The 13,727-nt window shown below is 39.5% G+C and overlaps 1 protein-coding gene across 6 annotated transcripts in view; it reads left to right on the forward strand.

The window, feature by feature from the left end:
• The window catches only part of FGGY (FGGY carbohydrate kinase domain containing), a 443,688-nt gene that overhangs the window by 333,452 nt on the left and 96,509 nt on the right, over positions 1–13,727 (forward strand). For all 6 annotated transcript variants that reach the window (XM_014590284.2, XM_006154914.3, XM_014590286.2 and 3 more), the window contains one exon: positions 8,242–8,316. In XM_014590284.2, coding sequence (XP_014445770.1) covers positions 8,242–8,316 — 75 coding nt within the window. The remainder of the gene's footprint in view (positions 1–8,241; positions 8,317–13,727) is intronic.

Here is a 13,727-nt window from a genome sequence, read left to right on the forward strand (position 1 = left end):
GGCTCCCGTACAAGGTCAGAGTCAGATGGATAGGTCCTAGCACAGGGACAGGTGCACCAAGGACAGGCTGCTGTAACAATTATGTTTGAATGTGCAGCTCCTGCTTCATGCCCTTACTTGCATGATTACACAGTGGCCAGCAGGATCCTAAGTGTGACTTCTGAACCCTGAGCAACCAGCTGTAGGTCCCTACCTTAGCTCCAGAACTGACTGGACTCACTAGCCATGAGCAACCAGCTACAGAGGCTGAACTATCCCTGGTCCATCACAGCAAGAAATTTGCACACGCACATCTGGGATGAGTCTGGAGTTCATCCTTGGTCTTCAGTTTCCTCATCAACATGACAGGAAACCCAAATTTGCTGTATCTTACAAATAACTAGTGTTGCAGGAATTTTGAAGGAGTCTTTGCCTCCTTATGTTTATGACCGTTTTCTATTCACAAATTGATATGACCTTTATGTTTTACATTCTTTTCCTAAAACACCCACTCAAAGAAGTAAATTACTACAGAGGTTATGAAAACACACCAGACATACCACATTTACCACTGGTTAAAACATGATTTCTCTGCTTCTGTTGACAGTACAGTACTACTTAGAACTGAACATTGTTTTCTGACTCTTTGATGAGCTGTGGTTTCTTTTTTCTTTTCTTTTCTTTATTTTATCTCTCTCTCTCTTTTTTTTTGTTCTTTTTTTAGTTTTTTGCCATAGGGCACTTGCATTTGCCAGAGAGAGACTGTGAGAGAGAAAGTGAGAAATCATCTCCCAGGGGGATGGCCACACCACAGTCCCCTCAATCATTTTCCTCAGGATTTTGGACATGCACACACATATGCCTTGCATAATTTTCATACCATGGGATCCAGGACTCAAACAGCAGTCAGCCATGTGGGAGTCCAGTGCCTTAACCACCATGCTATCTGCTACCTGCTGGCCCCAGAGCTGTGGTTTCTAACCTCAGGCCATATGCTGCTTACGTTGCTGGTGAGGTTGAGTTTGCTCCAACAACTCTTCAAAGCAAGCAGAGCAAGGGTACAAGTAGGAAATTGGGAGTCAGGAAAGAAGTACTGCCAGATCTCTGCCAGTTCCCAGGGGACTGCATTCCAGCTATACATGGGCATCGCTAATCAGATTTAGATGCAGATGGAAACAACAACTCAGATGAATTGCAAAAACTTAGTTGAGGCCAGCAGTCATGTCACTGTGGCATCTCTGATGGGGAGATGGATGACAGAGCTGGACATTCATAGGCAAACTGAAGCTGCCTGTGAGTGGTACATTTCTAATCCTTGGACACATGTAGACTCTTTGGCCTGAATTCATTGTTGGTTTTTTATTGAATGCTGTTTTACTCAGCCTTCTACTGTAATGCCTTCTCCTCCATTCACTTCTTGGGATTTGGGGCACAAACACACATATGCCTGGCATGAGTTTTGAGCCACTGGGTCCAGGACTCAAACTGCAGTTGACTACATGAGAAGTCCAGCAACATCTCTTGCCTGCTCCCTTTGTTCAAATTTTTTTTTTTTTTTTTTTTTTTTTTTTTTTTTTTTTTTACTGATGAGAAATCAAATAGCAAAGCTTAATATCCTCGATGTCAATTAACTGATTTTCGGATAATGTATTTCTTCCTGGAGTGACTAATTTATTGGCTGGTAGTGTAATTTGTAATAGGTACCATTTTGTTAAAGGATCACAATGTGTCAGGCACAATTAGTAGATACATTATATGCATCATCACCAACTTTCACAATAATCCTGTAAGAAGATGTTATTGTCTCAATAAAAGAATAGAGGAACTGAGACTCCGAAACTACCCAGAAAATAAGAGAATAGATGTGGAATTGGAACCTAATCATTGGGTCACTGACATTCTTTGGAGAAAAAATAGAGCACTAGAGCATTTTGTTTTTCTCATTTCTGTTGTTTTCCATGTGCCTGCCCTATTTTTTCATTTTAGTGATTTTTAAAATTATATTACAGAATCAGATTAATTTTTGTCCTTCTTATCTTTCCAATATACACCAAACAATAAGTAAATTCAGGGGGATTCGCTCTAGACAATTTTTTCTTAAGGAAATGTAGCATGATGAATGCCTGAGGAGTGAATCGGGTAGAATCTGTTAAGAAAATTCAGGAGATACACAATGGGAAGGAAGGAAGGTCAGAAGACCAAGGATGGGGTCCAGCTGCAGTACACACTCAAAACAGGGTTAGACAACAAGAAAGTGGGAGCCAGAGAATTGTACAACACAGCTTTGGGATCCTGAAACATGAGCATATGAAGGTGGCTTAGACTTAGAGCCTCAGAGCCAGATTAAACAAAGACATTAATGCCTGGTGCCTTGGATAAACATCAAAGGAAACAGTCTTGTGTGGTGTAAAATTCACCAGTAGAACAAGGTCATGAGGGAAAATGTTAGTCCATCATCTAGCTGCAGCATGTATTTGTGTATTAGTTGCCTATTGCTGCTGTAATAAATTACCACAAATAGAACAGCTAAATTTATTATCTCACAGTTCTGTAGGTCAGAAGGGTAGGTTGGTTCAACTAGTTTCTCTGCTCTAGTTTTCATGAGGCAAAAACCAATGGCTTTTATTGGAAGAGGAAGGGGGTTCTGCTTCTAAACTCATTACGCTGTTGAGGAAGTTCAGTTCCATGAGGTAGTTATTGGACCAGGATCTCTGTTTTTTGGATGACTGTGAACCAGGGGTTCTTCTCAGCTTCTGGAGGACACCTGCTTACCTGGATACCTTACCCCTGCCTCTATCTTTAAAGCAAAATTGATGTGTCTGGTTTTTCTCATGCTTTGAACCATTCCGATTTCCATTTCTACCTCATCTCTCCTGCCTTCCTCTTCTGCTTTTAAGGGCTCGTGTGATTATCCTGTTAGACTCAACTGGATAATCCAGGATAATCTCTCAGTTTTAGGGTCATTTGGCTTCTAGCTAATTCCATCTGCCAAGTCCCTTTACATCAGTGCCTCGAGTCAAGTCTGACTGGATATCCACGGAACAAGACATTGAGAGGACATCTTTAGAATTCTGCCTACCTTACCATGTTAACCCATTTATCTGCTCATCCCAAATCTGGGTGGGTTTTCGGCAATGCCAAGTGTTAGCTTACATTCCTGATAGTTGAAATATTGTCTAGGATATTTGTCTTCCTTTCTCTTCTTGGTTATCTTAGTCCTGTCCTCAAATCTTTCTCCTCCCTTCAGAGATTTTCTGTTAATCTCTCTCTGATCCTACTCATTGCCTTGCCCATCAGTTCTGCTTCATTATTGACTAAGCAAATGAAGCATTTTTTGTTGCTTGGAAAGCTTTCAACTTATTCTCCTGAGCCTTGGATACCCCCATCAAGCTCAGATGACCTTAGAAAATCTCAGAATTTGGAAAACGGTTCTTTTGAAATCTTAGAAGACCTTGGGAAACTCTGCTTAAGTTTTTGTGTTTTTTTTTTTTTTGGGGGGGGGGCTCTTACTAACATTTAATCACTTATACACTTCAGTTTCTTTAGGAAGGAAAAAAAAACTGAACTGATGAAATTACTAAAACATGGATTAATAATATCATAATAATGTTTAGGACCTATGAATCTATCATTTATAATATTAAGGTTAAGGGTAATAATTCCTTATTATTGTGCATTAGAAACTTGCAAAAATGCAATCGCTAGGCCCACAGCAAAAGTTCAGTAAATTGAGTAGAATAGCAGGAAATCTGCACTCAACTAGAATCCCAGGGAACAGTTAGGAGTTAGGAAATATGCCCAAGTTTGGACAGTTCCTAACTCCAGCAAGATTTAAGCCCAAGTCAAGGGTGGAGAGTTACCTTCTGTCTTTCCTTTTTGTAGAGTGAATGGCATTTTGTAGGTTGGGAAGGACTAAGACTTTCCCAAGGGATTCCTGTAAGTGAGTCCCCTAGGCACCCATCAGGGGCACTTACTTCTCCACACTCCTCTGTCTGTCTGTACCTTTAACATTCTGATCCCGATGCTGAAAGTTAGCTTCTGCCCTGGTTCCCTACTGTACAGCCACAAGTCTTCAGGGTCACCCCTTGTTAATATCCCCTTTGATATCCTGTAGCATATGCAGCCATACTTTATTGCTGCGATCCAATAAATGAGTGGAATTGAGTTCTTTATGTAATCTAAGAGAAAGAGATTGAATATTTATTGAGAAAGAGAAAGAAACACTAAGTGCCACCTACACATACATAGTTGGCAACATAAGAGTAGAGTAATATCTAGCTCTTACAGACTCAGTACAGCTTACAAAAAAAAAGTAAGGAACTTTCAAACAATACCTTATTTAATTCTCACAAAAATACTTTGAGCTATTATTATCCCTATTTTGCAGATGAAAACAAAATTGATGCTCAGAGAGGTTATAAACTAACATACGATCATGTAGCCAGTTAATGGGAATGTTAGAATTTAAACCCAGGTACCTTACTTCAGAGCTCATCCTTTTTATGCATATTGATTTCTGTTCTGAGTGTAAATCCCAGTATTCACCTAGCATTTTATATCCATAATCTCAGAGGTTGAAATTATCTTCTGTAGTTGTTTACATCTTTTTGGCCACCATTTACAGCTTTCACACATCTCTAGGTGCTGTTTATAAGGGCTTTCTTTACAGTTCTCCTTATTAATAATAGACACACAAAATGTGCTTACCATTGCAACTCTCATGGGGCTTCCCCACATATTTGACTGTCTTACCCATACATTCAAAATAGGCACATGCACATTTGTAAACACATTCCTTCCACTTCTGTTTCCTCTCCACTTCCTCTAATTGAGGAACCAGCCAGTCTTCAGCTGAGGCATTAGTTCCTATGCCCTCTCCCAGGCTCCTTGTTCATGACAAAGCTGCACCTCACACAAGACATCTTTGGCTCTCCCAAGGTACTGACTCTACCTCATCCCAAGAAAGCTTTCCTAAGAACTTCTTTAGGCCTTCTAAATAAATGACCCATGTGGCAGACACCCCTTAAAAAGTCTTGGGCTGGCTGCCATTTGACATGTGCCAAGGCAGGGCTGAGGTCTGTGGTATTAGAGAATCAAATGGACTTAGTCATCATCTGCCCATCTGGTGTCTTCATCTGCATATCAGGTGAGATGTCAAGGAAGCAGGACCTCACACCATAGTAACTTTGCACTTCAGAAGAAATGTCTTTCACTAAGTCACATTTCAACACTTTGGCTCTGGTGTTAGTGGTGAGGGATTGTTGGAAGTGACTATGAGAGAACTGTGCTTGCTTCTCTCCTTTTGATACTGAATACCTCCCATATTATGATCCATGTACTAAATCTCTTCTAGAATTTCTTCCCAGGAATAATTTTATCTCCTTTCGAGGATAGCTATGTTTTATTCATAAAAAAAAAAAACTATGTCACACATCATGTGTCCCTTTTTGCCATAGCAGCTAACAAGCTCAAAAGTTAAATTTAGTGCTCAATTACATTGATTATCTCATTCTCAGTTTCTGAAGAAGAAAAAGGGATCTGCTCTTCTTCATTATGATTTCTGAACTCTGGAGTTACTAGAAATTTAAAGAAGGATCCATGATATGTTCTTGCTTGAATACCAATGCTTTGTAGAGGTTTTAAGGGATACCTGCTATAATTGAAGAAGTGAAACCCAAGTGTATCACCCCCCCATCTCTTGTGTGTTCATATGAATCGAAAAGGATATCGAAACCAAGTACATTACTAACATTATTATACAAAGCACTGGTGTCCCTAATAAATAGAAATAGGGGAATGGGACTTTTATACAAAATCAGATTCCAGCACTATCCCCATCACAAGTTACCACTCTACTAATGATCAGAGAGAAGAAGCCAGAAAAAGACAGCCTCCTAGACAGGCTCTGGGAGAGTGCTTTAAGGTGTGGCCCAGTTGGATTCTGTAATGACCAACAGGAAAGTGCTGTTGAGGCCAGGCCAGTATAGGAGAAAGAAAGAGAAAACCATCACAACTAGTGACCTTCTTCCAGGACCACTGCATGCCAGGGTGCAGGTTGCTCATGTGAGATGTTCAGCTGAGGGGGCTAAGAACCAGTCTGGAATTCTGTCCACACTTTACTTTTGGATAATTATTTCTCCCAGGTGGGGTACCTTTTTGTAATTAATACAGTGACTCCATATGACCTACAGGGATGCTACTTTTACCCCAGTCTCATGCAAGTAACTCCACTGATAGGGAAGGATACATGTGGCTAGGAGTTTGGGAGCCTGGAGTGAGTGACTAAATGTTGTTTCAGCACTCCTTCTCTTAGGGCATGTAGCAAATGTTCCCTCTCTTTCAATGTGTGAGGAACCAAGGCAGTAAATATTGTCCGTCCATAGCTGTGTATTTTGACAGCAGATAGAACATTAAGAAACAGAGTGGTGTCTCAAAAGAAAAGCATCGTTGACTTGCCACTAGTTTGCTCACCCAGAAAATTCTAAATTAGCTCTTACTGTGTGTCCAGCGCAGCAGTAGGCATTGGCCATAGTGGAGTGAATAAGACAGCAACGTTTGTCCAAACAACTAGCTTCCGGTTTCCATTCTTCACATCCTCTTAGACAAACTGCTTCCTCACCTGTACAGCAAAGCTCTGTAATGTTTGCATTGTTCACGTTTTCTCCTACTTCCTGCATTCATTCCGTATGTTTTTGTCTCCAGGGAGCTATCTGAAAGATATTCATTCACAGCTATTCACTTGGGAAGATACATCCCTAGAATTCCTGTCTGCTCTCTCATTCCAGCTTCCTATCTTCCTGTCTGTTCAAAGCCAAAATTTTTATCTGGTTTCCCAGTATGTGCCATAAAAAATTATCAGCAGGTAACTGTACTGAATGTAAGAATCTCCTTACTGAACGACTGAGGGAGGACAAGGTAAGCAGGGTGAGCAGGGGTGAGCCCGGGAAGAAGTACACCAGACAGTGAAAGTCTCTTGTAGTGTAAAAGGAGGGCATTGGAGAGAATTTTGAACAGGGAGTAACATAGTCAGGTTTGCTCTTGAGACAGTAACTCTGCCTCCATTGTAGAGAGGAACACAATTAGAAACAGGGACATTTGCTCAGGGCCTCTATCACCAATTAGGAAGGGCATAATGGTGGTCTGAATTAAAGAAGCAAATGGCAGTGAGGGCAAAAAAGGAGACAGATTCAGAAAGATTTGGAAGATAACTATGCAAAGATGTGGAGATGAGTAAATATGGGAAAGAAGGAAGAAATCAAGGAAGAGGGCTCCCAGGTTTCTAGTTTGAGCTGCTAAACACTAATCTTGCCCTGCAATAGGCCCATCCTGGGTGGGGTGCAATCTGTACAAAGTAATTAAACGATGCCAAAGAAGAGGAAGGACAGGGACCAAGGCAGGCCACTTAGCATCCCTGTTTTGATACCAACTAAATGACATACTTGGTTGAGCTCAGAGCCATACACAGTGTAAGACCTGAATAAATGCATTCTATGTAAATTAATTAAAGCTGTGAAAATCTAAAGTAAACTCCAATATCGATGCCCACAAACTTTAGGCTTAAAGAAAACATTAGCCTTCACCTTCCAGAAACTCCCCGAGAGAGCACCTTAAAGACTGGGAGATGTGTAAGCAGGACTGTGAATACTCTTGACAGCATCCAAATGCAGTCCTGTTCAGTTCTGGAATCTCTCAGGGATTGACATACTCCATATAAGCGTATAAGCATATGGTTCTGATCGACTTTAATGGGATTCCCTTGCAAACCGCGGATTCTAAATTATCCCCTAGCAGGTATAACATTTATAGGAGACATATTATTTTACCCCAAATACCCCTTGGGCACTGTTATACTGAATTTGGACAGTAGCAGAGCTCAGAGTGAGTTCATCTTATACTAGAACATGCTAGTAATACATGTTCATTTTTTTAAGCCACAGAAAATAGATATTTTTAAGAAAAGAGCATTTTCAAAATAAAAATATTTAATTCCATGCTAAAAATTAAGTATCTTCTTATAGTATTTTGTTTTTTTTTTTTGTTTAATCCAATTGAAAGTTGTTTCCTTTTGGGAAGAAAGGAGTAGTTTTTCCCAGGTCTGGAGATTAAATGGTTTAGTAGGCATTTCACGTTCTGCTTACAAAAAGGGGATTTGCATATGAACTTGTTTCAGCAAAAAATAGATCTGAACGTGTTTCATGGGAACTGTCTCTATCCATGGCTTCTCCTTTTGGTCATCTCCTTTTCTTTTCTTCATGTCTACAGGTCACCGGATTGAAACTGTCTCAGGACCTTGATGATCTTGCCATTCTGTACCTGGCCACAGTTCAAGCCATTGCTGTAAGACAATTAAATGCCATTTTTAAAGAGACTTAGAGCTATCAATATACTCTAGGCCACATACTCCCCAAGATACATCATATGCTTTTGTGACAGAGACTCTTAATTAAAAAGGAGCTTGCCAAAAAAGAGATGCTTATCTGTCTGGAAGGAAATGTTGATGAAGGTCCTCACCTTCTTTAACTAATAACCCCACATAAGTGAAAGCCGAAAAGAGTTAAGATCTTTGAACATCATACTTGTCATTTATCTAATTTGTCTTCTAAATTCAATGAGAGAAGCATGCAAGTAATTTCCATGTATGCTTACATTAAGAAAAGTTGGTTTTAAGGAAAAAAAAATATATATATATATATATTTTTAAGAGCGATTTTTGCCATAGGGTACATATGCTCCCTGTAGAAACAGGAAGAGACCTAGAGACAGAAAGTGAGAAATCATCCCCTGGGGGGATGGTCACACACAATTTCTTCTCTTCCATTCTCCTCTTAGGATTTTTGGACATGCATGCACACGTGCCCAGTGTGAGTTTTAAGATGCTGGGTCCTGGACTTGAACTATAGTCGACTATGTGGGGGGTCAAGTGATGTAATTAGTATGTCATCTGCTGATCCTGAAAGTCCGTATCTCTTAAAAAACTTGGTATCGTTCATTTTGCCAAAGGATTCATTATAGGATTCCTTTACATAGTAAGCTTTTTTAGAACTTGAAAGTGTTTGTTTCTAGATAATTAGCTGCTTTTTATTTTTTAAAGGTTAAAATAATTAGAGAGGGAAGAGAGAATTTACATCTAAAATGTTAGAAAAGCCTAAATTAAATATCAATCTGAAATGAAAACATAGTCCTAGAAGTACAAACATTATCTAAGGAATCGTCTTATCTAGAAATGGACCATAGTGGGCTACGGATAGTTCTAAACCCTAAAATCACACACTAAGGGTTGTATGTGTGTGTATTTGAGAGTACAGTTTGAGGGAGTGGGGTCATGACTTTCAGGGTCTCAGAACAATAGCAGTTACCCTCAGAATTTGTTTTTTAGTAACATATTTAAAGAAATGTGTTCTACTTAATAATGTAATATATACATATATGAGAGTCAATTATTCTTTTCTCCACATAACTTTTTATAGCCTTATTATAAACAATAGAATTATATCCATATTTATTCATATCACCAAAAGAAATGCTTTTTTAAAATAATTATTTAATTTTATTTACTATTATTACTATTCTTTTCATTTGCTTTAGGTCATATGTACTCACCAGAGAGAGAGAGAAAGTGAGAAAACAAGCCACCAGGTCCAGGACTCATACCACAGTCAGCCATATGGAAATGCTTTTTTAATGCTCAGATTTGTCTAGGTGCCATGTATATATAACAGAAAACAGGACTTCTCAACTGCTAAAGGAATATACCTTCATTAATGTAACTGCATAGTAATATGGAATCAGACAACTCAATTAAACAGTCTTTTTAGATTATAGACCAGTTTGACTGGTCTTCCAAATTTGCTTCCTAAAGCAACTTTCCTATTGACTTAATAGCTTGGCCCATTCAGTGAAATCAATCAGATCGCTTTATGCATGGAAATCTTGTCTAAAACAGACAGTTCTGACTTCTGAAACAGAGGAAATGAGCAGTAAGATGAAAATGAAGAACAAAAGTGTGTGGTGGTAGTAAAGACATTTATTGATCCTGCTTTACAGTAATTCTGATGATAGTGATAGAGTTTGAGTATATTTAGTATGTATTAGGCACTACACTAAATGCTTCACACCCATTATCTGACTTTACGAGGTAGGTACTGTTATGCCCATTCCACAGATTAGAAAACAAAGCCTCAGGTAGAGTTGGGGTTTGAGCCCTTGGTTTTCTAAGGTAAAACTACCTAACTATATGTAACTATGCGCACACACACACACACACACACACACACATATATATGCATGCATACATGTATATGTATTCTGCTTGCTTGTTCTATTTCTTGAATATAGAAGACAAATTAGATAAATGACAAGTATAATGTTCAAAGACTGACTCCTTTTGACTTTCTGAATTTTACACACACACGTGTTATCTATTTGTTTATGCATACATATATAGTATTAAGGAATTTTGTATTTGTCATTATATAGAAAGTCTTATAGTGGAATAAACCACTTGTATTAAAATGAATAATCTTAAAAAGTAGAAGCTGTGCGATATTCACCCTCTGGGCACAAGCTAAGGAGTGACCATGAGCAACAAGGCAGTCAGGGAAACATTTTTTCCAGAAAGGATGGGCCTTGGATACCATCGCATAAAGGTAGTGACGGTTTCTTTTCACCGTACACCACACAGGGTGCTTTACCTGCCTGGAGCTTAAGACAGTATCCCTGTAAGTAGATGGGATTGTCCTCATCTTGTGGAGAGGGGGAGGCCATTTGCTAAAGTCAAATAGCAAGTACACAGTGGTCTCAATTTGAACCTCTGTCCCTCCCACTTTCAGGCTCCTGCTCTTTCCACTTTACTACATGCCTTTATTTTATAAATAAATAAATAAATAAATAAATAAATAATCAATAAAGCTATCTACTTATAAAAGCTATGGATTAAATAAGCTTTCAGACATTCCCAAGAACAGTTTTTACTTAACACATTTTAGGAAGATACCAAAAATTCAGCCTAGGATTGTCTCACAGAAGCCCCTTTTCTGGTAATACCTCTGCAGCAGAAGTTCAGGAATGTCTAAATGAGGTTAAAACTTAATGCAGGCTGCAGGCCGGGAAGAGGCGGCAATGAGCCAGCTACATTTTCCCAAGTACCACACACTTGGAAAATCAATCTTGTATTTAATGGATAGTACATGAATTAACAGCGATCATATTTATTCCGTCCATTGTCCTCATGCCTTTATGTTACTATAAAGGAAAGACATTTTAAGACAGAGATTTTTTGATAAGACTTCATTATGGAGTGAGTTGAATTGTGAGGCATTCAATCTGTTTTGCAAAATATCTGGGTGTCCTGATCTTTTAGGCAAGCATGTGCATTTTAATAAAGTACTCTGATAACAAGTATTTTCTCATAATGTTCAATTTAGAGAAAAAATTTATTTCATTGACCCCCAATATTACTCTAGTACCTATTTCTTATTGGTAAGTTAAATGAATTACTCTCTTTAGTAATATCTCTGGTAGAGGTTTTGTAGGAATGTAATGAAATTAAAAAGAGATTGTAATGAAATTAACTCGAGACTATGCAAAACCCTTCATGAAGTAAAATTCTCTCTTGATCACGCTTAATTGAAAGACCTGTCAGCCACCCACTTTATCCATAGCCTGTTCATCTATAGTTTTCTTTTCAGAATAGACCCTTAAAAAGTACTATTTGCATTTGAAGTCTCTTGATTTGCATTTAGTTCTGTACATTCTCAGTGGAACAACCCAATTTTAATTTAAATTTGTCTGTGAAAACATTTTTTCCAGAAAGGTGAGCACAGAATCATTTTCACACAAAGCACCAATGTAGGGCATTTCAGGAGGGTGGAGTGTTCACAGAGCAGAGTCCTGGGTACCAAAGGGGAAGGCCCTGGAAGGAACCGCCAGCCAGAGTGGGAAATTCCAGACAACAATGCCACAGGGAACAGAGAGGCTGTCCCAGTCCTTCTTGAGGGAGTGCCTCTTGTTCAGACCAATCCTCTCCTTGTCCCAGGAAATGTGCTTTGTGTTACCTTCTCAGGCTCCAGGTCCCTGGTTTTAGAAATACCAGTTTTTTGTGGAATTTCCATGCAAATTGGGAGGCCCTTCCTGGCCTCCAGATTGAATTGCCTCAAGCAATTTCTCTCCTAAATGGGGATAACAATGTGCAGTTTCTGAGTTTAAAATCAGAGCTGACATTAATGTGCATGGCCGAGTGTCTCCCCACAGTTAATGAGCAGGATAGCTCTCATTTGTGAAGGCCTTTTATATGCTAGACACTCTTACTTTCATATACTGCCCACAGCAGCAGCCTCATAAGGTAATTGTTACTGTATTTCATTAAGTCTAAGATCACATTTTTAAATTTTTTTGAGTTTTTTTTTTTTTTCTATAGGGTATGTGCGCTCACCAGAAAGACAGAGAGACAGAGAGACAGAAAGGGAGAAATCACCCCCTGCCCAGGGGGAATGGCCACACCACAGTCCCTTCTCCTCCATTCTCCTCTCGGGATCTTGGGCACACAGGCACACGCGCCCGGCATGAGTTTAAGCCACCAGGTCCGGGACTCGAACTGTGGTTGACTACATGGGAGTCCAGGACATAGCTATTACTCCAAGTGTTGGTCCCTTTAAATATTTTTGTAAGTTAACATTTCTTACAGTCCACAGAATTTTGAACTGAATGGATGTGATTTTTTTTTTTAAGAATTATTTTATTTAACTTTATTTATTTTAATTTGACCAGAAAGGGACAGAGCGAGAGAGAGAGTGAGATAGAGAAAGAGAGGGAAAGCAAGAAAGCAAGCTGCCAGGTTTGGGACTCGAACCATGGTTGGCCATGTGGGAGTCCAGCACCCTCATCCACCATGTCACCCGCTTCTCCCAAGGATATAATATTATCATTCCCTTTCAAAAATTAAGAATTAGAGAGTCTATGTACAAGAAATAGGTGAAATGCCTGGATGACCTTAGGTTTTTGGTGGTTTTTGTTTTTGTTTTTTAAGTCACAACTCAGGCCCCAACTATTATCATCCTGGAGTATTATACTAGTTGCCTGAGACCCACTGGCTTGAAATGACCTCTGGGACTTAAGGTTGACCTCTAGAAATTATACTGTTTTGTTTGTGATTTGGGGGTGGAGATATCAATAGGTTTTATCGTTCTCTCAAGAGGGTTCATGACCCTCCCCCAGTACAAAAAAAGTTTACAAAAGAACATCTGGGGGTAATCAGCCATTGTCAGTAAGCAGGATCTTACAGTACAACATGTTTTAATTTTTTTAAACACATTACATCTGTGGGTGATTTTTAGCGGCCCAAGCTTTGCCTAATTCATATTTTTCCCAGATTCACGAATAGCTTCAGCATATCTTGAAGATCTCAAGTCTGGAACGTCTGTGCCCTTTGCTCCTGTACTGCCCCATCCATCATCATGTACTCCCAGTCAATTGGATTCCTATCCTGTGGTCCCCAGATCACCCACTGACCACTCCCTCTCTCAGGAGAGACAGCTCACTAGAGAGCCCTGCCAGAGGAGGTGTCACTTGCCCTGCCTCCCACCTTCTCTGGGTCTGGGGTCAGAACAACCTCCTGTTGCCCTCCTAAATCCTATCCCTTACCTTGACCAGAATTCTCTTCCTTCTTGCCTTCAAGCTGTACTTCTCTCCTCTGTGCACTCAGGTACTGACTTCCCAGCAACAGTCACACTTTCACTAAAACCTACTATCCT

The sequence above is a fragment of the Tupaia chinensis genome, unplaced genomic scaffold (genome assembly GCF_000334495.1).
Source record: "Tupaia chinensis unplaced genomic scaffold, TupChi_1.0 Scaffold000425_1, whole genome shotgun sequence".
Classification (NCBI taxonomy): domain Eukaryota; kingdom Metazoa; phylum Chordata; class Mammalia; order Scandentia; family Tupaiidae; genus Tupaia; species Tupaia belangeri.